The sequence below is a fragment of the Tauraco erythrolophus genome, chromosome 4 (genome assembly GCF_009769465.1).
Source record: "Tauraco erythrolophus isolate bTauEry1 chromosome 4, bTauEry1.pri, whole genome shotgun sequence".
Taxonomy (NCBI): Eukaryota; Metazoa; Chordata; class Aves; order Musophagiformes; family Musophagidae; genus Tauraco; species Tauraco erythrolophus.
Genome location: NC_141468.1, coordinates 56,493,321 through 56,516,339, shown reverse-complemented (window position 1 = coordinate 56,516,339; position 23,019 = coordinate 56,493,321). Strand labels below are relative to the sequence as shown.

Sequence of the window (23,019 nt, the reverse complement as noted above, 5' to 3'; positions counted from 1 at the left end):
CCTTGCCAATGTGCTTCAGATGTAACCCAGGGCAGCTGGTTGCTTTTCATGGCCCACGTGCACTTTGGCTGCAGAGTGGTGCTTTTTTAATTTTTACCCAGTGTCACACCTCAGTTCCTCAGTAGGGAGTTCCTCACCTCCCTTAGTCCTAGTCCTTACTGCTTTCGGATAATCGTGGCATGCATCTGGGCTGCCACCAGAAAGGCTCTCCTAGCTATAGGTTTCCATAGCCTCTCCTGCTCTTACATCAGAAGGCTTCTTCGATGAGTGGGATCAGAGGGCTAATTAATGCAGCTGAAAACCAAACATTTTTTTCTTACATCAGTTTTCTGCTCTAGCTTTTCACACAGCACTAGGAATGCCAGTACTGCACAAGGGAGGCACTGGGGAAACAAAAGACAAAGAGTGGAAGCACATCGCCTTTGAGCAGTGGACAGGAATAACGACGGAGTACAGGACCATGCAGGCTTTGCCTAATTCTTTTTCAGGCCATAAAGTAAACCAAAACAGAGGCAGCTCTTCTCTCTGAAAACAAACAAAAGCGAGCTGTCCTACTGTGGACTTCCAATTTATTTTAGTGGGTTTTTTTTATTTTTTTTTAGGATGAAGACCCCGCTAACTCATTTGTGACAGAACAGAGTCAGCAGTATGCTGTTCTTACAGGTTAAGACCCTTTCAATTATTCCCATATGTTGTCCCTGTAAGACCACAGGATAAAAGAAAGGGAAAGGGGGAAGATACTAGTGCTCACATAATTGTCAAGCGTTAAACAAAAGTGGAGGTAGGTCTAGTCACACTTTATGATTCTTGACCTAGATGAGTAGCTATGTCAGTCCCATCTTACAGCATACACTTGATCACCAGTTACAGATTGGACGTTATAGTAGCTTGGTATCCATTAGAGTTAGGTAACCACTAGAGTTTAAAAATGGGTTCAGCAGTTTTGGTTTTAATCCATTTGCTTTTCACATATGATGTCATTTACACTTGAAACCATATCCTTCAGGTGAAGCTCTTTTGCTATTATGTTCTTTTGTTTGTTGTGAGGAGAATTAGATCTAGAAAACAAGTCTAAAGCTGATGAGTATGTTTTTTCGGGTAAAATAAGTCGTTATCTGATTCAGACCCAAAGCAAATACAAACAATTTCCCATGAAACCAAGCTCCTATCTTTTGGCCTGATATAAGCAGATACTAGGAAGGACAGGGAATGCTTTGAAAGGGGATCTTTTCGTATCTATGACAAAGACAAGTAATTAACTCTGGACAGTGTTGTGGTCAGTGCACAGTACCAGCAGCCCAAATCATCCAAGTAGTAGATGTTTTTCAAAGCTTTTTCCCTGCTCATCATGTTTTCATTCGAGTGGCATCACACAACTTTGAAGAATTCCTTGCTGATAAGTAAATAACTGCCCACCTCCTCCAAATGTCTCTGTTGCTTTACAAAATTCTTGATAGCATCAGATTGTTACCTCTCCTGTCATGGTAGCCAGTACTATCTGGTTGTTGCATACCCACCATGTGGTAAGTTTGGTAGGAATAAGCTTTGCTTGTTATTTGTACGATATTGCACAGCACAGATTTGGACTCGGGCATTGAGATTGTAGGCCTTACTGTAACACACTAGTAATAAAAGCAGTAGTAATAAAAGGTGCCAACATTTTATATAGGAACCCAAGTAAGCTATTCCCTGCTGCAGTTGAATACTTGATGTGCTTTGTGGTTTAATGAATTAACTGTTCATTCAGCGCTACTTTTAAATTCAGTGTGATTTATAGGATGGAGCATTAAATTTGCATTTCAGTGGGATGTGATTTTATTGTGCCATGCTTCGTTATGTTATTTTCGCGTAGATAATCTCTGCAGCCTGTTTCCACTTGGAAGAGCAAGAGAGGCTGATGTGAGGGTTCTTTCACTTTCTTATAGATTCCGTTTGTGCTCATCTTTTTCCAAGGGCAAAACAGATTCTGTTATCATCTGACTCAGAGGCAGCGGTACCCCATCCTCGGAAGCCTCAGAATCTGGATGACTTGTCACCTGACAGTCAGTTTTCCCTGGCATACTGGCAACACCACTGTGAAGTCATCAGGGACAGAATTGAGCACATTAGTAAGTTATTGTGTTGTGCTTAAAATCTTGTGTGTGGGCAAAGAAGAATCACACTTATATAAACAAAACCAAGACTTTATTATTAGTATAAGTGAGATTTTTAAGAGACAAATCATTATTAGTCCAGCTCTAATTGCTACAGAAAAAGAAAAAAATAATAATGCAGATAAGTTTGTTATAGGTATGCTTCATTCACACCCTTTTCCTGGCTTCCCCTTCCATGCCTTCTCTAGGTCCTAAGGTCAGTGATTTCATTGCAGAGGTTTCATTCTGGTGGAGGGGAGGAGTTGTTTGTTGCAAATCATCAGCCTCTGGAGTCCTTTTGCTGGGGAAAATATGATGTTTGTATTGATGATTTCTTCTTCCCCACTCTAGGATTCAAGTAACTCTGGGGTCATTTTCGTATGTTTACTAGCTTATTCTTACACCTTTCTCTTTCTTCCTCAGTCTGCAGCTCAATTATACATCTGAATTTACCATATACAGTGTTCTTTACATGTGTTAGATATTATTTCCTTCTTTTTGTTACCCCTAAAACAAGTTTTGTCCAGCTCTAGGTCTGCATTTCTATGCAGAACAACTCCTTGTTACTGCTGTCCGTATAAGTCTATGGTTGTACCATACAAAGATAAATAAAAATAAAACAAATTAGCCATGCATACATGATCAGTTAGAGAAATTGCTGTCACAGCTAAGTTAGGTGAAACAAAGCTGCAGAACGATAAAGAAAAGTCCAGACAGAGCAAACCTGACAAGGCTCAGTCCTGAGGTCTTGCGAATTCAGTACAAATCTCATGTCCTGTTACCAGCAGTGTCAGTACTGTATTTCAGGGCTATACGGTTAAATATGAATGTCAGCTAATAACTGCTTTTATGAAGTCTGTACAAAACTCTTACTGCAAACCTATTACAGATAGTGAAGACTTGAACAATCCCTGTGCTTTACAGATACAACCAATTGCAGTTTGGAAGTAATAGGTAGAAATTAGAAATGCACAGAAGCGGGACGGAGGCATCTATGCCCTTATTCTGTTACCTTTGAAAATAGATCCCAGTATCTCGAATGGAACCGGATAGGACTGCTGTGTTACTGTAAGGAAAGTCTTACTGTCAGAATGAATCGGTGTTCAGCAGATCTTTGACATGCCAGGCAGATGTCATGCAAGTTACACAGAGACACTGCATTATAGCCATGCCATGTCTGTGGTCAACAGTCAATGACTTCACTCTGTACTTGGAGCATCTCTTTTCCTAATGGTACCAATGCTGTCTAATGTTCACCATTGTCATCCTCACTAATGATAAGCAAGCGGTGTAGGGAACAGAGGTAAATTTGTACAGCAGAAGTTAGTCCATGCACAGATTGATACGTATTTTTATTTAGAGTTATAGTGAAGATTTGTTCACAGATCCAAAAAATTAGGTTCAAAAGGAGACTTCCCTATTCATTTATGTGCAACTGGTATAAATAGGATGAACCACTTTTCAGTGTGTCCTTCATATTATAAAGACTCTAATACAATCTTCCTGCTTGTACTCCTTCTGTGTGTTTTTTCTTTTTCAGATTGGATACCCACTACTCCGGAGCCATTGTACACTACAACAGGTTTGGAGATGATGCCGCCATACCAAACTCCTGACAAAGGCACTGTGATTTATCTAGGAGAAGAAGGTGGGAACACCCTGAGAAATCTTACTGTTTGCTGTAGGTGAAGAAAGCACCTGCTTTGATCTCCTTTAAGAACCTAATTCAAAGCCTGATGAAATCAATGTGATTTTCTATTGTAATTTTAAAGCACTTGGGAATGAATTATTTTCCTATGCATAGGGAAGGAAATTAATTACAGTTTCACAGCTGTCTCAATATCCGTAAATTCTGCTCATACTGTTAATTATCTCAGAAGTCCAGCTCAGCTCAAGCCATTGTTCTCAGTGAATAACAGTATTAACCAGCCTAAAATGAGTTTGTTGTGAAAATATGAGTGGAGAAAGGTAACAGCCAAAAGAGAAAGTGGAAAAGATGAGAGCTGTGTAACTGCAAGATCAACACTAAAGTCTGTGTAGGAAGAATATTTTGTTATCCTGTTAGCTATAGTGGTTTTGCCAAGACTTATAAACAAAATCTGTCCAGATTGGATCAGTGCTTGATTACAGGCTTCTAAGTCTTGGCAAGGATTAATTTAACAGAACTGAAGGGAGTTAGCTGCCTTATTCTGCCATCACCAATTGATTATCAGAGTTATTTTTCATTTCCTGTGTTTGCTAAATTGGTCCAGTTGTCTTGGATGAACTTGGAACTTCTGGCAGTTATTGATTTTGGTCCTGGGCTACTTCTACATAGATAAGAAAGGATGATAATAGTTTTGCAATCTTAGGATAACTAGATGCAGCCACAAAATTTTCCGAAGCACAAAACTGAAAGGGAGTTGGCATCCCTCTTGAGGTCAACACAGATGGTAAAAGCTTGCAATAAACTGAAAAGCACTGGTACTTTTTGAGGTCCTGTTTGTTTAGGAATTTACTACTTCTGCAGGATGAGTATATTACCTGTCACTAGTAGGTTGCTACATTTGGCAGCCAAGAAAACTGGTAACTGCTGTGTGACTAGGAAGGAACCTCTATCATCTGCAACTGGACCTGCTAATTTATTGCAAGGAATAAGATGTGGAGGTACACCCTGAATCCCAGCTCCCCACATTTTTGAAAACAGGGACAGTGATTTCTGTTATTGTCCTTTAGTTGGCTGTTCTTTAAAAATGCAACTTTACATGTTCTTTATTACTGACTTGAAATTCATGCGCAGGCAACTGGAAGTGGTTCTTATTTCAGCCTGTACAACACTCCAGCAAAGTGTGTATTTTGATATCATAGTTCATTAATGAAACTTTTCAACTGAGGAGGTGAAAACTGCTGCTTTTAAGCACAGCAAGTTCTCCTTCCTTCTCCTGAGGAATGATGTTGTGCAGGCAGTTACAGGCGGTAAGCAATTCCTGAGCTAGCAAACATCGAGCTGCAGCAGAGCATGAGTGCTTGCTATCACCGTGAAGACTCTGTATCTAAACATATGGATAGCAATAGTATTTGTTGCCTATAGGGTGAGTCTTTAAGTGACTGTAACTATACGTTCGCTGCCTTGAGTGTGCCGCTTTGTCCCCTAGCCTTGATTTTGGCTGGTAGCAGGACCTGCAGAGAACTTCAGAGCTTTGAAGCCTTTACTTCCCATTCCCTGCTTGCACCAGGGAGGGTAGACTGCTTGTGCCACCTGGACTGCTGGGCACCGCAGCCAGCTGGGGACAGGAGCAGGTGGGAGGAGGAGGAGAACTTTGGAGCCCCATGGAGTTCATCTTCTCCTTTCTGTTTCTGAGACAGAAACCCCCAGCTTGGCACTTTGCCATCTAAGTTATATAGCAATAAATAAATTTTTTAAAACCCTAAAATCCTCCTCACAGAGAAGGTCTATAGGGTAGGGCAGGCATCTGTATTATACAGATTTATGACCTGAGTGCCTCAGACTGGCATGTAATGAGCCTTCGCTTCCTGCAGGAGGCAGCAGCAGCACTCTCCTGATCCCTACTCAATTTGAATTTGAATTCAGCAGGAACTGGGTGTTACTGCCTGACTGGGAACTATCTGCTGCTGAGTTCCTACAGGCCCTCCTGAAATCTGATCTGGGAAAGAAAAATACAATCCAATGCTGACTTCCATGCAGGAAAATTAAAATATCATGATACAGATCTCAGATTTTATGCATGTGTTTCATTCAATAGCATTGAACTGATACAGATGTTTCCAGAAGCAGTTTTACTGAATTAACTACTGAAACATTTTTCTTCCTTAATTTTAAGGAAGAGCATGAAGAAGAAGGGAAGAGTAGAGAAACTGTGAATTCAGCTAACCAGAAAGTAATTATTCAAGTGGATATCCCAGCCAGCAAAGCTAACAGTCCTTCTCTAATGAAAATCTCTGTGGGTCTTCAATCATGAAGAACAATACGCTGAACATGGCGTCATTTTTGTATGGCAACAGTGATTCAAGGAATGAAAAAATGACTTACAGGAATCTTGGCTTTGCATGTCTTCCCTGAGCAGTACTGTCAGAGCTTTAGTAATGCTACAGGAGAGAACAAGACAGATTGCTGCCACATGAATCTCTAACACAGCCCCAGCCAACCAAAGGCAGACACAACTCTGATCTGAACAGGGGCTGCTGTGCAGCTCTAACCCTGCTACATGGTACAGGGTCAGTCCCCCTTATATGGCAGTACAGTAAGGTGGCAGGTTCTCCTCAGGTGGATCCAGCAGTAAGGAGATAGAAAGAAGCAAGAATACAGGAGCTGAGAATACAAAGCTTGACAGTCGGTGTCTGGCCACCAGTACAAATCCTTCATTTTGCTGGTTAGAAAGTTATGTAGTGGAAAATTTCACTTCTGATCGATAAGACGGCTGGTTCAATATCAGCAGTGTGAAACCCACAGTCTCACAGTACGTAGTTTCAGCCTGGATTTCCTTCAGTTTTCACCTGTCCTCCTTTTCCCCGAGCTGGCCTTAACCTAAGGGTCAGAGCACAGCTTGTGCTGCTGGGGTCGGCTGGAGTCGCCAGCACGGCTACATTGACGCTGCAGCAGGATCTCTGGGCTCCCAGCTTTCAGCAGAAGAGCCTCATCCTCTCTCTTTATTTTGTGGGTACAGTTTGAGGATGGCAGGAAGTTTTGTTTACTCTATTTTTCCACACCTTTGCTTTGCCACCATATTGACACTAATACAGAGAAGGAAAATAAGTGCTAACAATAATTCTTGCCTTGGTTCTGGAAAGGAAGGATCCTTGACCATTAAAATTATGCCAAGAATATTCTGGAACCAAAACAACTTCCCAACCAAAAAAGTAAATTCTTGCTGATGGCAAATCTAGAAGTTCTACTCTCTAATGAGCTACGGTAATGATGATTGTAGTAAAAAGTTCAGTTGTGCCTCTGTGAGCCTCTCTGAAGGAAAAAGTAGCAGAAGAGAGCAAAAGGAGGTATGGGCTCAAACTGCATGCTAAATGTGATGTGAAGACATCACCTGCAATATAAAAGTGATTGCTGCTGGGTCTGGGTGTCATATTTTTCACTTCTAGACTAGAATAGTTGAATACAGAGATTTAAAAACAAACCGATGGCAAGAGTTGTCAGCTACGTATGATTTCTAAGTAGAGAAGTTACCCATTTGACTTGTGAAGAGACCTGGGGTAGTGTTGTGGTTTAGCCTGGTCAGCAAGTAAAGGCCACATAGCCGCTCACTAACCCTCCCCTACCCCTGGGGAATGGGGAAGAGAAAGAGGAAAAGGGAAGGAAACTCATGGGTTGAGATAACAACAGTTGAATAATAATAATGTATTAATATATGTATATGTATAATGATAATAATATATATAAACAAGTAATGCACAGTGTAATTGCTCCCCAGCCGGTGACAAACGCCTGTCCAGTCCTGGTAAACGATCCTGAAACAGCATGATATGGAATACTCCATTGGCCAATTTGGCCCTCAATCTAAGTCTAAGTTCAAATCATAAGGGCAGTTGTGGACCCTTTGTCCCGGCCTTGTTCCCCCCAGCCTGTTGTGCTCCTGCACACTGGCAAAAACATGGAAACCTGAAAAGTTCTTGAGGTCTCAGTGCCGACTATAAATATCAGTGCACTATCAACATTCTTCTCATAACGAATCCCAAAGTAAAACCAAAACACGGAGCTCTTCTGACTGCTAAATAGAAGAACTAACTCTGTCCCAGCCAAAACCAGGACAGGTAGCTGAGTCCTAGAGTCCTTCCACCTGACTCAGTTGCTTTGCCCAAGTACAGACCATGAATTGCCCTTTGCTCATGCAGAGAAACATAGGCACTTCCAAGACAGAGTCACATCTTAGGCTGGCTGAAATCCATAAGGTTAAGTGGAAATGGGCAGCAAAATCTTCAAATAATTTCTTTTATGCTTACCTAAGGTACACTTTGAAGTTTAGCTCCTTGCAGTTGTCTGTTTCTAGAAGAAATTTTCAGAAGGGTGCAAGTATTCCCTGAAACGACTCAGACTGCAATGAAAGACATCTGTTCCACTCCTTCGCCTTACTAACAAAAACTCCTGCTTTATGTATTCCCAAGCTACAAGTCTCTGTCCCCTGAAGCAAATTCTCCATCAAAAAGGTGATAATACACTGATCTTCGAAGCACGGTTTGAGAGTGGGAATTTGCAGAAGGTGATCAAAGTGTAAGTTTCTAATCTTTTTTTCTTTTATTAAGATGGAGTTATTATCAGAGTTGTTATTATCAGCAGTCTGCTATCAGTTTCTGAACAGGATGTGTTACTGTGGGTTTGTAACTTGTTTTACATTAGTTGAATAAGCTTCAAAAATCATTACAGGTAACCTTCACTTGAAATGGTCTGATAGCCATTCCATAGCACTGAATGTTTTATATAGGTGATAATCACCCGCACAAACTTAACACCTTTTCTTAAGCACCTCCTTTTAAAGCATAGTGTGGAGAATGTTTTTAGAAGCCGTAGCTATTATTAAAAGTCCTAATGAAGACAGCAGTTGCATTATTGTCACTCTCAGTGCAATTAGGCATCTTTTCCTGGCACCTGCCTAGAGTCTGATTTATGGCTTGCACCTGATTCACCGCAGGGCGCTTTTTCATGGCAGTCCGCGTAATTAAACACGGCATCATACTACAGTGCTGACCAGCATTACAACTGTTTGTCTTTCTGCCTACCAGCGATGAATTCGAGTACCAACTGACCCTGCGCACCGACCTCTACACAAGCAGACACACGCAGTGGTACTACTTCCAAGTAAGCAATACGCAGGCAGGGATACCGTATCGCTTCAATATCGTCAACTTCACCAAGCATAACAGTCTATATAAATGTGGCTTGCGGCCACTGTTGTGCTCCGAAGCTGATGCTACAAAACACAAGATTGGCTGGCGAAGAACTGGAAACGAAATCAAGTATTATAAGAACAGTGCGGGCCAAGGTGGACGTCAATATTTCTCCCTGACTTGGACATTCCAGTTCCCTCATGACCGAGACACCTGCTACTTTGCTCACTGCTATCCTTACACCTACTCCAACCTGCAGGACTACCTGGTGGCCATCTCAAAAGATCCAGTGAAGTTCAAATTCTGCAAGATTCACATCTTGTGCCACTCACTGGCAGGAAACACAGTGTATGTTCTAACTATCATCAACCCTCCTAAAAGTGGCAAGGACACTGAGAGAAAGGCTCTAACTGCGAGAACGCATCCAGGAGAAACTAACAGTTCCTGGAAAATGAAGGGCTTTCTGGATTACATTCTTGGCTATTCAGGCAAAGCTCAACTCCTGCGGGACAATTTTGTCTTCAGAGTAGTACCCATGTTGAACCCAGATGGTGTGATTGTGGGAAATCACCGCTGTTCTTTAATGGGTCAGGACTTGAACCACAAATACAGATCTAACATGAAGAAATTTTATCCTTCCATCTGGTATACCCGAAACATGATCAAAAGGTACCCTCATTTTCTTTCCCTTTAGAATAGATTATTTGCTTTTCCACTGTCTCTTTGTTAGTGTGACTTCTCTAAGTCCCTTACTATTTTGGTATTGTTTATGTCTTTGCCTGATACCCAAGTCTTTCTGACTGTTCTGTTTACGTTCAGTTGCATTTTCGAGTGGGTTATTTTTTTCTTCAGTATTGTGCATGTTTTCCTTTAATATGCTTTCTCCATTCCTGGTAACAAGTTGTATCTCCAAAGTTAAACAGTTTACATCAAAACATTTTCAGCATATTTCTCCCCACTATCCTGTGCCAAAATCTACTTATCGAACTCCTTATTTCTTTAATTTTCTTCTTTTCTGGCATACAGCTGCATCCCAGAGTGAAGTTAGGTTCAGGATAGATCCCAGATGTCCATTTGACAGCAAAGCTTGCCAAGTTTGCTATGTGTTTTGCTACAAATATGTCTGATTTCTTACAGAGACTTCCAGTCACAGAGACATTGATACTCTGGATATAAAACTAAACCTTTGGGTATTAAACTAAACCTTCAGCTAGTAAACTAAATCCCACTCATTTAACTTCTGTAACAAATTAATACAAATAAGACTCTTGTGCAGAAAGCCAGTATCAGAATTAGTACATTTAATGTTTTTCATCTAGTTACAGCCTGTTTTAAGTAAGATCTGTGTTCTTTCAAATGAATGTTTTGGCATGTAGATCTCTAGCTTACAAGCGATGAGCACTGCACTTCATGTTTTCCATGAGAATTCCTCTCTCTGTCTCACCATATGGAGACAGGTTGCAGTTGTGAGTGCCCTGTAATTAATATTCATTATGTCTGCTGCTGACCTTCAGCCTCATAGTCAGCTACAGTCAGCTGAGACATATATTTTTGTTACTGCTTCCTTCTTAGCTCTACTGCAGATTTCCAACTCCTGCCCAGAGTAAAGCCCCAGGTGAGACACTGTGGTGCTGTCACATCTTCCCTGTAGAGCTCTACTTCGACATGAATCGGGCATCGAGGGTGTGGGTTGCTAAACACCAACATGTCTACCTGCAAATTTTCTTTAAAAACTTAGTAGAGCAATAATACATTGCAGAATCTTGGCACGTCATAAAAATCAATGAAAAACATCTGAGAGTCCTGAGAGAGCTGGCAGATGTCATTGCCAAACCCCTGTCCATTATCTTTGGGCAGTCTTGGCTCACTGGGGAAGTTCCGCTAGACTGGAGGCTGGCGGATGTTACCCCCATTTACAAAAAAGGGCGGAAGGAGGATCCGGGGAACTACAGGCCTGCCAGTCTGACCTCGGTGACGGGCAAAGTCATGGAACAGGTTATCTTGAGTGCTATTAATGAGCACATACAGGTTAACCGGGTGATCAGGCCCAGTCAACATGGGTTTATGAAAGGCAGGTCTTGCCAATCAAACCTGATCACCTTGTATGACAGGGTGACCCGCCTGGTTGACGAGGGAAGGGCTGTGGATGTAGTTTTCCTTGACCTCAGTAAAGCCTTTGATACAGTTTCTCATAGTGTTCTGGTTGAGAAACTGGTAACTGCTGGCCTGGATAGGCACACCCTCCTTTGGGTTAAAAACTGGCTGGACGGCCGGGCCCAAAGAGTGGTGGTAAATGGGGCTAAATCCAGCTGGAGGCCAGTCACCAGTGGGGCTCCCCAGGGCTCAGTGCTGGGTCCAGTTCTGTTTAACATCTTTATCAATGACCTGGATGAGGGGATTGAATGTACCCTCAGTAAATTTGCGGATGACACCAAGCTGGGATGCTGTGTCGATCTGCTCGAAGGTAGGGAGGCCCTTCAGAGGGATTTGAACAGACTGAATTGTTGGGCTGAGGCCAATGGCATGAGCAGAGTCCTTCATTTGGGGTATAAAACCCCAAGCAAAACCACTTGGCCAATGGCAAGGCCAAGTGCAGAGTCCTTCACTTGGGGTATAAAAACCCCAAGCATCGCTACAGGCTCGGGGAAGAGTGGCTGGAGAGCTGCCTGGCAGAGAAGGACCTGGGGGTCTTGGTTGACTACCGGCTTGATATGAGCCAGCAGTGTGCCCAGGTGGCCAAAAAGGCCAATGGGATACTGGCATGTATCAAGAATAGTGTAACCAGCAGGAATAGGGAAGTGATCCTGCCCCTGTACTCGGCACTGGTGAGGCCGCACCTGGAATATTGTGTCCAGTTTTGGGCCCCTCGCTTTAAGAGAGATATTGAGCTCCTGGAGCGGGTCCAAAGAAGGGCGACTAAACTGGTCAAGGGGCTGGAAAATAAAACTTATGGGAAGCAGCTGAGGGAGTTGGGGCTGTTTAGCCTGGAGAAGAGGAGGCTGAGGGGAGACCTGATTACAGCCTACAATACTTGAGAAGGGATGGTGGGGAGGTAGGGGAAGGGCTCTTTACATTAGTGATGGGTGATAGAACAAGAGGAAATGGGCATAAGCTTAGTCAGGGGTGATTCAGTTTGGATGTTAGGAAGTATTTCTTCTCTGAAAGGGTTGTCAGCCACTGGAATAGGCTGCCCAGGGAGGTGGTTGAGTCCCCATCCCTGGATGTGTTTAAGAAAAGGGTGGATGAACTACTTAGGGATGTGGTTTAATAGGGGATTAGGGACAGTTGGACTGGATGATCTCTAAGGTCTTTTCCAACCTAGAAATCTATGAATTTATGAATCTCTTATCTAGCACACTGAAGGTTTAACTTAGAGCTCAGAATATAAAACTTGTATTGATTTCTTGCTCTTTAGGTTATACATGAGCTTCAGTGTAACGTATTAGCTCACACTAATTTCTGAGGTGGAGGAAAAAAGCCACGCTTTTGATAAAGTATTCTATGTCGTCCTGTATTACAGAGTGATGGGGGAACGTGATGTTTTTCTGTATTGACATCCATGGTCACAACAGGAAAAAAAATGTCTTCATGTGTGGTTGTGAGAGAAAGCAGCAAGCAAAAGCACCGTGGGTGCACCCATGTGTCTTCCCACTCTTGCTGAGCAAGAGCTGCCCAGATAAGGTAAGCAAATTTCTGGCTAGAAACTTACCTAAAAATTCAAGCACCATCTGGGATCCCTAATATTTTGTTTAAGGTATCACATTTACTAAAAGACCACACTTCACCCAGTAAAATAATCTTCAATTGGCTAAAACTAGAAATGGTAGGAATAAGAAATTTTAACTCATTTGAAATTCCAGAGCTCCAAAACCTATCATGCTGAATTGGGACATAAAGTTAGCTTTTTTTTTTTTAAGAATGAAAAGGCAATATCAAAGTAACGTTGTAACAATGTGAAAAACGAACATTAAATATTGTGTATTCATATATTAAAGGCATCTTTAAAATACATTGTAGAATTAAAAATAAACAAGTGAGAATTAAAAATAAACCAACAAGAAACTAAAGAGGAAAAATTTTTTCTCCAGGTTGACTCTTTCTGAAAATTTTCTATTGAAAATTATGTCAAAATCACTGTGTTTGTGTAAGATATTTCAATTACAAAAGAAAAAATGTTTAGTAGGAAATGATGACTTTTAAAATATGTCATTTTCCAGCAAACTCTGACTGCAGTAAGCTTCTTTTGAACCAGAAAGGTTACAAAGGCTCAGGAGTAAAACAACACACAAAGTAACCTACTAGATGTCATTGCATACTTGCAGCTAATGCTGTTTTCCTCAGGTATCAGTAATGAGGTGATTGTGAGCTCCAGCTCGGCTACATCAAATTCTTGTTCTATTAACTCACGAGAGAAGAGCTATTCCATTTTTTTAGTAGATGTGCATGTTGGTATATAACAGGATTTTTGGTAACTCATCTGGTCAGTTGTCTATACTAAGGTTCATTTAGAAACAGTAAGTACAGCCCCATAAAAAATGATTTTCAGAAATCTCAGGAAGCCTTAAAGTAAAATAAACTTTTAATCAAAGGTCTGTTATTTCACCTACATCTCCATTATACCAGTAATAACAGTATGCTCTGAGCTATGTTGTACAATATTCAAGTAAGGTAGAGTGAAAACTCACAATTGTTTACCTGGTAGGTAAGATTTTAAAAAAAACTTGTAGGGTTAAAATGAAATTATTGCATCTGCCTATTTACTTAAAAAGCTAACACTCTACCTGTCCTTTAAGTTCTCGTTCCCAGACTGCCATTTCAGAGTACAAAAGAGCAAAGAAGGCACAGGTCGAGTGGTGATGTGGAAGATGGGCATCAACAACAGCTACACTTTGGAAGCCTCTACCTGTGGCTCTAAGTTGGGTGAGACAATCCCTCTAGCTATTTAGAAGGAATCATCAAACAAGACCTTTACTTTTAGTTTTTCATGGAGAATGGTGGCTTGAGCTACCATCCCCTTGTTGGTGTTCTGTCTTACTGGGTAGAAATGAATGATGATTTAAGATAAAGAGTTGGAAAAACTGCTAAAACTAGGGCATTCGCCTAGCAGCTTTTCAGGCCACCACTAGCATTATTGCATATGTATCATGAAACAACGTCAGTGGATGGCAAATTAAAAGCAGTAACTAGAGCCAGTTGTGTTTTTAGGAAATTTTGTAATAGGGAATCAGTTAACTATGCATTATTGTCAGCCCCCTTAGATTTGTTCATATAGGCTGAATAATGATCTGTAATCTCGTCTGTATAAGACTCTGGCAGTCATAGACCTATCTAGCGTCTGTCAGTGAAAGATATGTGAGTTTGCAGTCAGCCGCCATCCTGAAATATCAGACACCAAGCAGTCAGCAGGATGACTGACATTTTCATTTCTGTCTTGCTCTTTCTGATGCTGCAGGCTGCAGGTGAAGCACCCATTTCAATGTGAAAGACTTGGAGTCAATAGGACAGCATTTCTGTCATGTTCTCTTGAACTAGCGTGTTCATAGCAAACAGGTAAGGAAAGTCCCCTCTCGGCCTTTTCTCCTGCCTCAGTTTGTCCTGCTGTGACAAAACATAATACTCTATGGGGTTATAGCAATAATAAATTCGATAATGGCTTTCTTTAAGCAGTAAACTAAATTTGTGGTATTTCTTATTATTACATCTGCCTGAAGGAGCACAAGAAAGTAGTGAAACAGCAAGCCAGGGTGAACTGACGTGTTAGACTGGGATTCCAGGTAACTTAGAACTATTCAGATGTGCCACAATTTATTATACTTATTATATAGTTATATACTTGTCATGTTTATTATACACTCTGCATCTTTTAAAAAGTGCCAGAGTAAATGTTAGAAATGTTACTAAAATTGGACTTCTGTCACACTTCTTAATTTAACACTTTTTGAACGATTGCATGCAAATCTTATATTGAAACCTTGATAGCTAGTTCATTGGAAGCAGAGCTCTGTATCCCCCCCAGGTGGCCTTCCTGAGGGGAAATGAAGCTGTGTTGGTACAGAGCTTGGTCTATTGCATTGCTTAAATCAATATGCTTTTTTTCAGTCTTACATTTTGCAGAGCAATCTAGCCACCCTATAAGGTATATTGTTTCAGTTTTATGTAAACTTAATTTCATCAACCATGGAAGATGCTAATCGGATTCCATTTAACCGAAGGGGTTAAATTCAGGGTAATTGTTAGCAGTGCAGTAATCTGTATGCTGACTAAACAATACACCTATTAAACATGATCAGCTCCTCCTGTGCCAGTGCGGACTGTGAGTGACTGCAGGATCAGTTGTGCAGGTGATTCGTGAGAGGTGGGCATTAATGCATTATGAACAGCTGTGGTTTCATGGTCATTTAGTAGGGAATAAAACTTTTGTACATTTCTTTTTTGGGGAAACATTAAAGGTTGGATCTATCTCATCAAACTTTAGGTGCCCTGAGTACAGAAATGAAGAGCTGAGCTTCCCAACTGGTGCTGAACTGTAAGGAAGTAGAGAGACACAAGATCTTAATGCATCATCAGAGAACTAAGAGAATACTCACTGGAAACAAAGAGGATGGAGTTCTGTGAGAGGATTTAGGAAGGGAGGGGGAAGGTGTGTGAAGCAGAACTAAAAGAAACCTAAGTAGAAGCAGGACATGCCATCTGGATAGATCATGTCTCTTTCATCAGCCAAGCCTTCTCTAAGCTGATGATGCCCACTTTTTGCAGGTTAGCTGTAGGTCTGTAAAATTAAAATGCGGATCTGGAAGACAGGCATGTAGAAAACACATTTATGTCTCTACAACCAGGGTTACTACAGAAAACACCTGCTAATGGCTGGAATGAATGCTGCAAAATACTGTTTGCGATCACCGAATTTGGAAATTAAACGAAACAATGTTGTTTTTTCAGAGCAGCCAAGCTTCTGACAGCCGAGACTCCTGTGATCTTGTCATACACCAGCTAAAACTAGGTACTAAGGTATGCTATGACTTTTTCTTGTCTGTTTACATCTCTGTCCTGAATGCCACAGGGAAATAATCATTCGAGTTTAACAGGATCTGTTCGGAAGAACCTTAGGATTAAGTCAGAACAGTAATTAACGAATCAATAGTCTATAGAGATACAGTCCAAATGAACAGCGCAGAACAGTATTAATTTTCCCTATAGCTTAATGCAGATTTTCCATAAGGTGGCAGTTTTGTTCCAAAAGAAGGTGGCGTTCTACCTGTCAGGTTCGGCAGTACGGTTGAGTAAGCAGCTGTAGGGTCAGGGTGAGAAGGAGGGGAGCACCAGCGTTAAGCACAAGAAGTATAGTGCCCATGTACACTGGTGTCGACCATGCTTTCACATACCCACTTCAGAGTGTTCAGGAGTTGCGTTCTCCCATCACGCATGCAGGCAGGTCATCACACTGGTACTAAGGGCTGTCAGCATCAGACTTCCCCATTGCCTACCTCTAATCTCATAGGCAAATGTAGCCCCAGATTTAACGAAGTGCTTTCGCTGGAGGGCAATGAGACATTTTATTTTCCTGAAACCTGTATTTCCTTGTTTTGCTGAAAAGAATAAGTTGAAACATGTTTTTTTGTCATTGTTTACTTAGTGTTTATTTCTTTGGTGCCTGTGATTACCATAATATTGATCGAGATGTTTCCTGTAGATAAGCAAAACAAACTTTCCTGAATGTATTACATTTAGAAAGCTTGTGGATGAATTTTAGCCAACAATAATAGTTCCTGTAAATTCATACTTCCTGTTTGTAACAGAAATACAGTAAAAAACAGTAAAAGGGGAAACTAGTACCAAGACCATGTACTAAGAGTGTGTAAAACTGAAGTAACACTTGGCAAAACACACAGATAGGCATTTCAGATGACTGGGCTGGTTGACAAATTCTGTGAGTTGGAGTTTTAGATCTACTTTCAGAGATGATAGTTTGAAACATAATGTAGTCAGATAAGCTCTGGTGAGTGCACTTGTGGTGAAAGAAGCTGCCACAGATCCCTTTATGTGTCTGCCCATCCCTGGATGTGGGAGAATGGCTAACTGAGAAAGGCCACATAGACATAAGTCAGCTAGCTGAACAAAATCTTGCGAAACAAAGCACTCAGCTAGTTTAACTGCTGAGGTGGCAAGAACATCCTGTCTGTAACTTGAGTATTACAAGACAACAGGATGCTTCCGGCCAGACAGGCATAAGAAAAGGGGAAGAGAGTAAACACAGATGGGGAGCCAGGGGCGGAATTAGCTTCTAAATATGTTAACCAATCATGAGCTTTCCTTTTGCAATATGTATGAACTAATTAAAATGATTATAAAAGTGTTATCGCCTGGCAATAAAGACGAAGCCTGCTGATCACTCATATTGAGAGTCCTGGTCTTCCCTCCGTCGCTACAAATGGCGCCCAAACAGGGACCCTAGAGCGAGAGAACAGGGACCCTAGAGCGAGACTCTGACTACGAGCCACTGGGCGACGGAGTCCGGGAACCGGTCCTGCTACAGCAGCTCAGGAGGCGAAAGAGGCGACAGCAAAAGCCCCGCGCCCGGGAGGAACTAAAGAGGGTCCCGCCGGCCACGCGCCGCCGAGGTCTTGCAAAGGCTGCAACAGCGCTGACGACAGGTATGGATAGACAAGCGGTGTATGATTTGCTTAAATGCTTTTTAGAAAAGCGAGGCACACAAGGTATAGATTATAAAAAGGAATTACCGGGTTTACTTGCATATGGGGTCACGAGGGGTTATTTCTTAAACGCCGATACAGTTTTTGAACAATCAGAATGGCGTAATTTTGGTGATAAATTATTTGAGGAAGTTATAGAAGATAACAAAACAGCGAAAAAACTCATGAAACCATGGCGCGCAGTTTCTAATGCTCTCTTGCAACATCGGGCAGAGCAAAAAGCCGCCGCGGCAGCCTCGGCGAGGCTAAATGATCCCATTGGGTCTGGCTCTGCCACTGCTTCTCAAGGGGAAAATGTCAGCAATCAGGCGAGTGAATGTCCTTTACCCCCCTCAGTGCGGACGCTAACAATCCCTAAAAGCCCCACGGAGGCATGGGGTCAACCCCCGCCGCCTTCTGAATGCGATCCAAAACTATCAGCCCCTCCAAAACGGGAGGAAGGAAAATCTGAGGGGGAGCAGGACAAACACTCGCTGGGCAAAGACAACACAAACCCCTTTTTGAATGGAGAGAAAATAGCTAATGAACGGCAGCGACTGTGGCAGCAGATCGCAGAAAACGCCCTTCTTGACGGCGAACGAGAAATCGCCACAAGCATTGTTCAAGAAGCCTTTCCTGCGATGTATTCACAGCCAGATGCCCAGGGCAACATTACCGTGTCTCTCACTAATCTGGACTGGAAATTATTGACCCAATTGCGAGCCACGGTAAACGAATCAGGGATTAAAGGGGAACCCACTAGACAAATGTTAGATTATATTTGGGGAACTAACATTTTACTCCCAAGCGATATCCGTAGCATAATGAAACTAATTCTATCTCAGCACCAGCAACTCCTGTTTAATGCCCATTGGCAGTCTGTCTGTCAGGAAGCAGTGGCAGTAGTTAGACCACCGGGAGACCCGTTACATGGAGTTACTCTTCATGAGCTAATGGGTTTGGGACCTTATTTCCGAGCCGAGGCGCAAGCGCTGCTGGGGCCAGATAAAGCAAAAGAATCAATGCGATTGGCCAGGCAAGCTCTTGATCGTATAAAGGAACCGGGAGGAATTCCCTCTTACATGGGTATTAAACAAGGAAGGGAAGAACCTTTTGGAACCTTTATCGATCTTGTCGCAAACGCAATACAGGCAGCAGGAGTACCCGATTATCTTAAGGGTACTATATTGAAACAGTGTGCCATACAAAATAGTAATCCAACCACGCGTAACATCTTAGCTACATTACCAGGGACATGGACTATTGAAGAAGGATTAGAAAGAATGGCTCAGGTACCAGTAGAGCCACAAGCTATGTTAGCTGAAGCGATTAAGGAACTCGGAGTTAGCTTACGCGAACAAGCGCAAGCTACTCAGAGCCAAGTTCTTGCAGCCCTTGCTCCTTTGCAAACCTCAGCGCAACGACCAAACAGCCGCGCCCCCTCCCGTCTTCGATGCTTCCGTTGCGGTGTTGCCGGACACATGAGAAAAGATTGTGGAACCAACCCTGTATGGTGCAAAAATTGTCGATCGGATACTCACAGTGATGCTGCTTGTCGTCGCTCCAACTCGGGAAACGGGCGATCCAGCGGGAGGAACCGCCCCGCGACGACACAAAAAGCGGCCGCCTATCCAGCAACACACAATCCTTTTCTCTCCGACCCGCAACCAGTGGCAACCTCGGACTGGACCTTGCAACAGCAATAGACTGCACATTGATGGACTCTAAACCGGTCAAAATTGCTACTGGCACCCAAGGACCTATCTATATATACGGACAGCCTACCGAGGCATTACTTATAGGACGATCTTCCGCCACCATGAAAGGACTCAATGTATTAGTAGGACTTATTGACAAGGACTTTCATGGAGAAATTCAGATCATGGCTCAAACTTTGTTTCCACCACTCTATGTCCCAAAAGGCACAAGAGTGGCGCAGTTGATTCCTTTACCACAACTTGCTGAGACTCTGACACCGCTGCAAGAACAACCCCGAGGACAAGGTGGGTTCGGATCAACAGGCCAAGCAGCCCTGCTGACTGTGGACCTACACCAACGACCGCGACAATCAGTTACAGCGCACTACGACGACCAAACCCTGTCACTCATAGCATTACTAGACACCGGCGCTGACGTCTCAATCATCAGCTCCCACAAATGGCCATCTGGATGGCCCACCTATGCCTCCGATGCCACAGTGACAGGTGTCGGAGGCTTGACTCTCGCTCGTAAGTCACCCCTCCTACAGTGGAAAATAGAAGACAAAATCATCACCTGCTGCGTCTCAATTATACCCCTTCCAGAGGGGGTTCACGCGCTAGTGGGCCGGGACATTTTAACGCAAATGGGAATGATCCTTACCTCAGATTTTTAGGAGTGGCCATTGTTTGGACTTTCCCGATCCCACTCTGATGGAAAACAGAAGAACCAGTGTGGATAGAACAATGGCCACTGAAAAGGGAAAGTCTAGAGCAAGCCCACAAATTGGTGCAGGAACAATTTGATCAGGGACACCTTCGGCTGTCGACAAGTCCTTGGAACACCCCTATATTTGTTATAAAAAAGAAGTCTGGGAAGTACCGATTACTCCATGACCTACGAGCAGTTAACAAACAGATGCATGACATGGGAGCGCTGCAACCAGGCTTACCTAATCCTGCAATGATACCTGAAAAATGGCACCTGCTCATCGTGGACTTAAAGGACTGCTTTTTCACCATTGCCCTTCATGAGGACGACAGACGGAGATTTGCTTTCACTTTACCAGCAATTAATCGTAAAGGACCAAATCAACGCTTTGAATGGACAGTCCTTCCTCAGGGAATGCGTAATTCACCCACTCTTTGCCAACTCTACGTAGATGCAGCTCCCAGCCTTTGCGGAAATCATGGCCTCAAACGTTGATTTATCATTATATGGATGACATATTGTTAGCTCAGTCGATTCCCTTTCTACCCCAACAGAAGCAGGAACTAACCAAGCAACTCAGGAAAATGGGCTTAGTAATAGCTCCAGAAAAGGTGCAAGAAAGCAGCCCGTGGAAGTACTTAGGCTGGCAAATCACTGATACTATGATTCAACCACAAAAACTGTCAATACACATGGACATTCGAACACTTAATGATGCCCAACGATTATTGGGCGACCTGCAATGGCTAAGACCAGTAGTTGGCATTCCCAACGAGTTGATAAACCAACTACGCCCCCTGTTAAAAGGAACTGACCCTGCAGCACCTATTCAACTCACTGCACAGCAAAACAGTCCTGCAACAGATAGCAACTCTAATTACCACCCGCTCTACCCATCGACACCTTGAGGACCTGCCTATTGATCTAACCATCCTATGTGGAAACCAATACTTAATGGCAGCCTTAACCCAGAAAAATAAAAACGGGGGAATTGTGGGAGAATGGCTAACTGAGAAAGGCCACATAGACATAAGTCAGCTAGCTGAACAAAATCTTGCGAAACAAAGCACTCAGCTAGTTTAACTGCTGAGGTGGCAAGAACATCCTATCTGTAACTTGAGTATTACAAGACAACAGGATGCTTCTGGCCAGACAGGCATAAGAAAAGGGGAAGAGAGTAAACACAGATGGGGAGCCAGGGGCGGAATTAGCTTCTAAATATGTTAACCAATCATGAGCTTTCCTTTTGCAATATGTATGAACTAATTAAAATGATTATAAAAGTGTTATCGCCTGGCAATAAAGACGAAGCCTGCTGATCACTCATATTGAGCGTCCTGGTCTTCCCTCCGTCGCTACACCTGGATGCATTTGTCCCTGGAGGAGTTATATGGAGAACATATGTTTGTGCAAAGTCCAACAGTTCCACTTAGTCCCACTGTCATCCAGAGTTTAAACAAAGCTACAGGGTTTTGTACTTGAGGAAGGTGAAGTTCAGACAGACTTTCCACTCACTCAGCCCACCTGGGAGGTAGTAATTTCTGATGGAAGGGCTGCGAGGGTGGTGTCAACTTTTAATGTTTATCCACATTTTGAAATTTCTTCCCCTGTTCTGTTCAGTGCTAAAGAAACAAGCAGGAGTTTCCACCACTGATGCCATAGTATTTCCAGGAATATATCAGAAGGTCAGCTCTATGAGTTGGATGAAAGTCTTTTGCATGGTACAAGGACGGGTAGCAGAGAGTTGGTGAAAGTATGCAGAGGAGAGATGAGTTTTGAGATATTTTTTCCTTAATGTACCCTCTGTCATGTCATAATGCTACCTTTAGGATTGAGTTTATTCATATGTGAATGATAAATCCACATGGGCACATTTCCCAGTGCTGGATTAAAAAAAAAAAAAAAATATCATTAAAAGTTTAGAGTGAAAATGGTAAATGGACTCTAAAGTTAGGAGCATTTTCTGGTTAGCACCAAGTATCCTGGGCCTTTTAGTACTTGGCAGCTCTTCATGCTTTCTTGCCCCACCTCCTCTCATCTGGCTGGCAGCATGCCTGTGCATGCAGCTGTGACATGGGCCTGGCAGCTGTGAGGACTGGCAACTTGAGAAAAAAGTTGCCTAAAACTCAGAGCCTTTCCACTTCATTTGCTAAAAATAGCCTTGTTTGTGTCGAAACACTCACCATGCCAGTCAGTGGGACTGATTCCAGTTTTTTTCTGACGTCCATAAGCACCATTTCCTTGTAGTCTGTAAATGGTACCTAGAAGGAAGGCAAGCAGGTTCACCTGATGTCTGTGACTAAGCTGTAGATGAAGCAGGCTGCCACATATCTCTCATTCATAATTGCTTATTGCAAAACATCTATGCATGGTGTTCATCCCAGGGATCGGGATTAAAGGCCTTATAATGAGATTTATCCAGATGACATGGGAGCTGTGGAACCCTGTTGGATAACTGTGATTTCAGGGGACTTTCAAACTCAAAAAAAGAATTAAAGGGGTGTAACATTTCTTTAGATAACCAAAGTCCAGACAAAGACAGAAGACCACTGCAGAAAGTTGGAGTATTGTTTCTCATCCATTTAGTTTAGTCTTTAAACTTGATAGACTTGCTTGGCAATATACATAAAAGAAACAGCCAAGAGCAAGAAAGGGCAGGGGTGCTTTCCTAGAAACCCTTGAGAAGAGCCATACAGAACCCACACAAGAGCATTTGTTAAAGCTTAATTACTTCAGGATCTGTAATAAATAATGGATTAGCATATTCCTCATCCCAACAGACTTTTCATAACATGCAATGAGCCTTTTAACAGCCACTTTCTGTCCTCCCTTGTCCCCTCCTGCCACATTCCTTGCTGTGTATTCCTTCCACTTACATCTCTCTAATGTTCAGTGCCTGCCATGACCTAGTTTAATGCAATAATCTGATGGGAAGCAGACCCAATAAAAAGAATGAG

General features: G+C 42.5%; 2 protein-coding genes across 2 annotated transcripts in view; one reads left to right on the top strand and one right to left on the bottom strand.

The window, feature by feature from the left end:
- The window catches only part of WDR91 (WD repeat domain 91), a 101,814-nt gene that overhangs the window by 10,913 nt on the left and 67,882 nt on the right, over positions 1-23,019 (bottom strand). The gene's annotated exons all lie outside the window — the stretch shown is intronic.
- On the top strand, positions 1,519-16,031 carry AGBL3 (AGBL carboxypeptidase 3). The gene is given in 10 exon segments (XM_009983311.2): positions 1,519-1,523; positions 1,954-2,108; positions 3,673-3,778; positions 8,209-8,349; positions 8,859-9,632; positions 12,484-12,513; positions 12,515-12,644; positions 13,757-13,883; positions 14,416-14,494; positions 15,908-16,031. Coding segments are annotated over 10 exon segments (1,671 nt in total).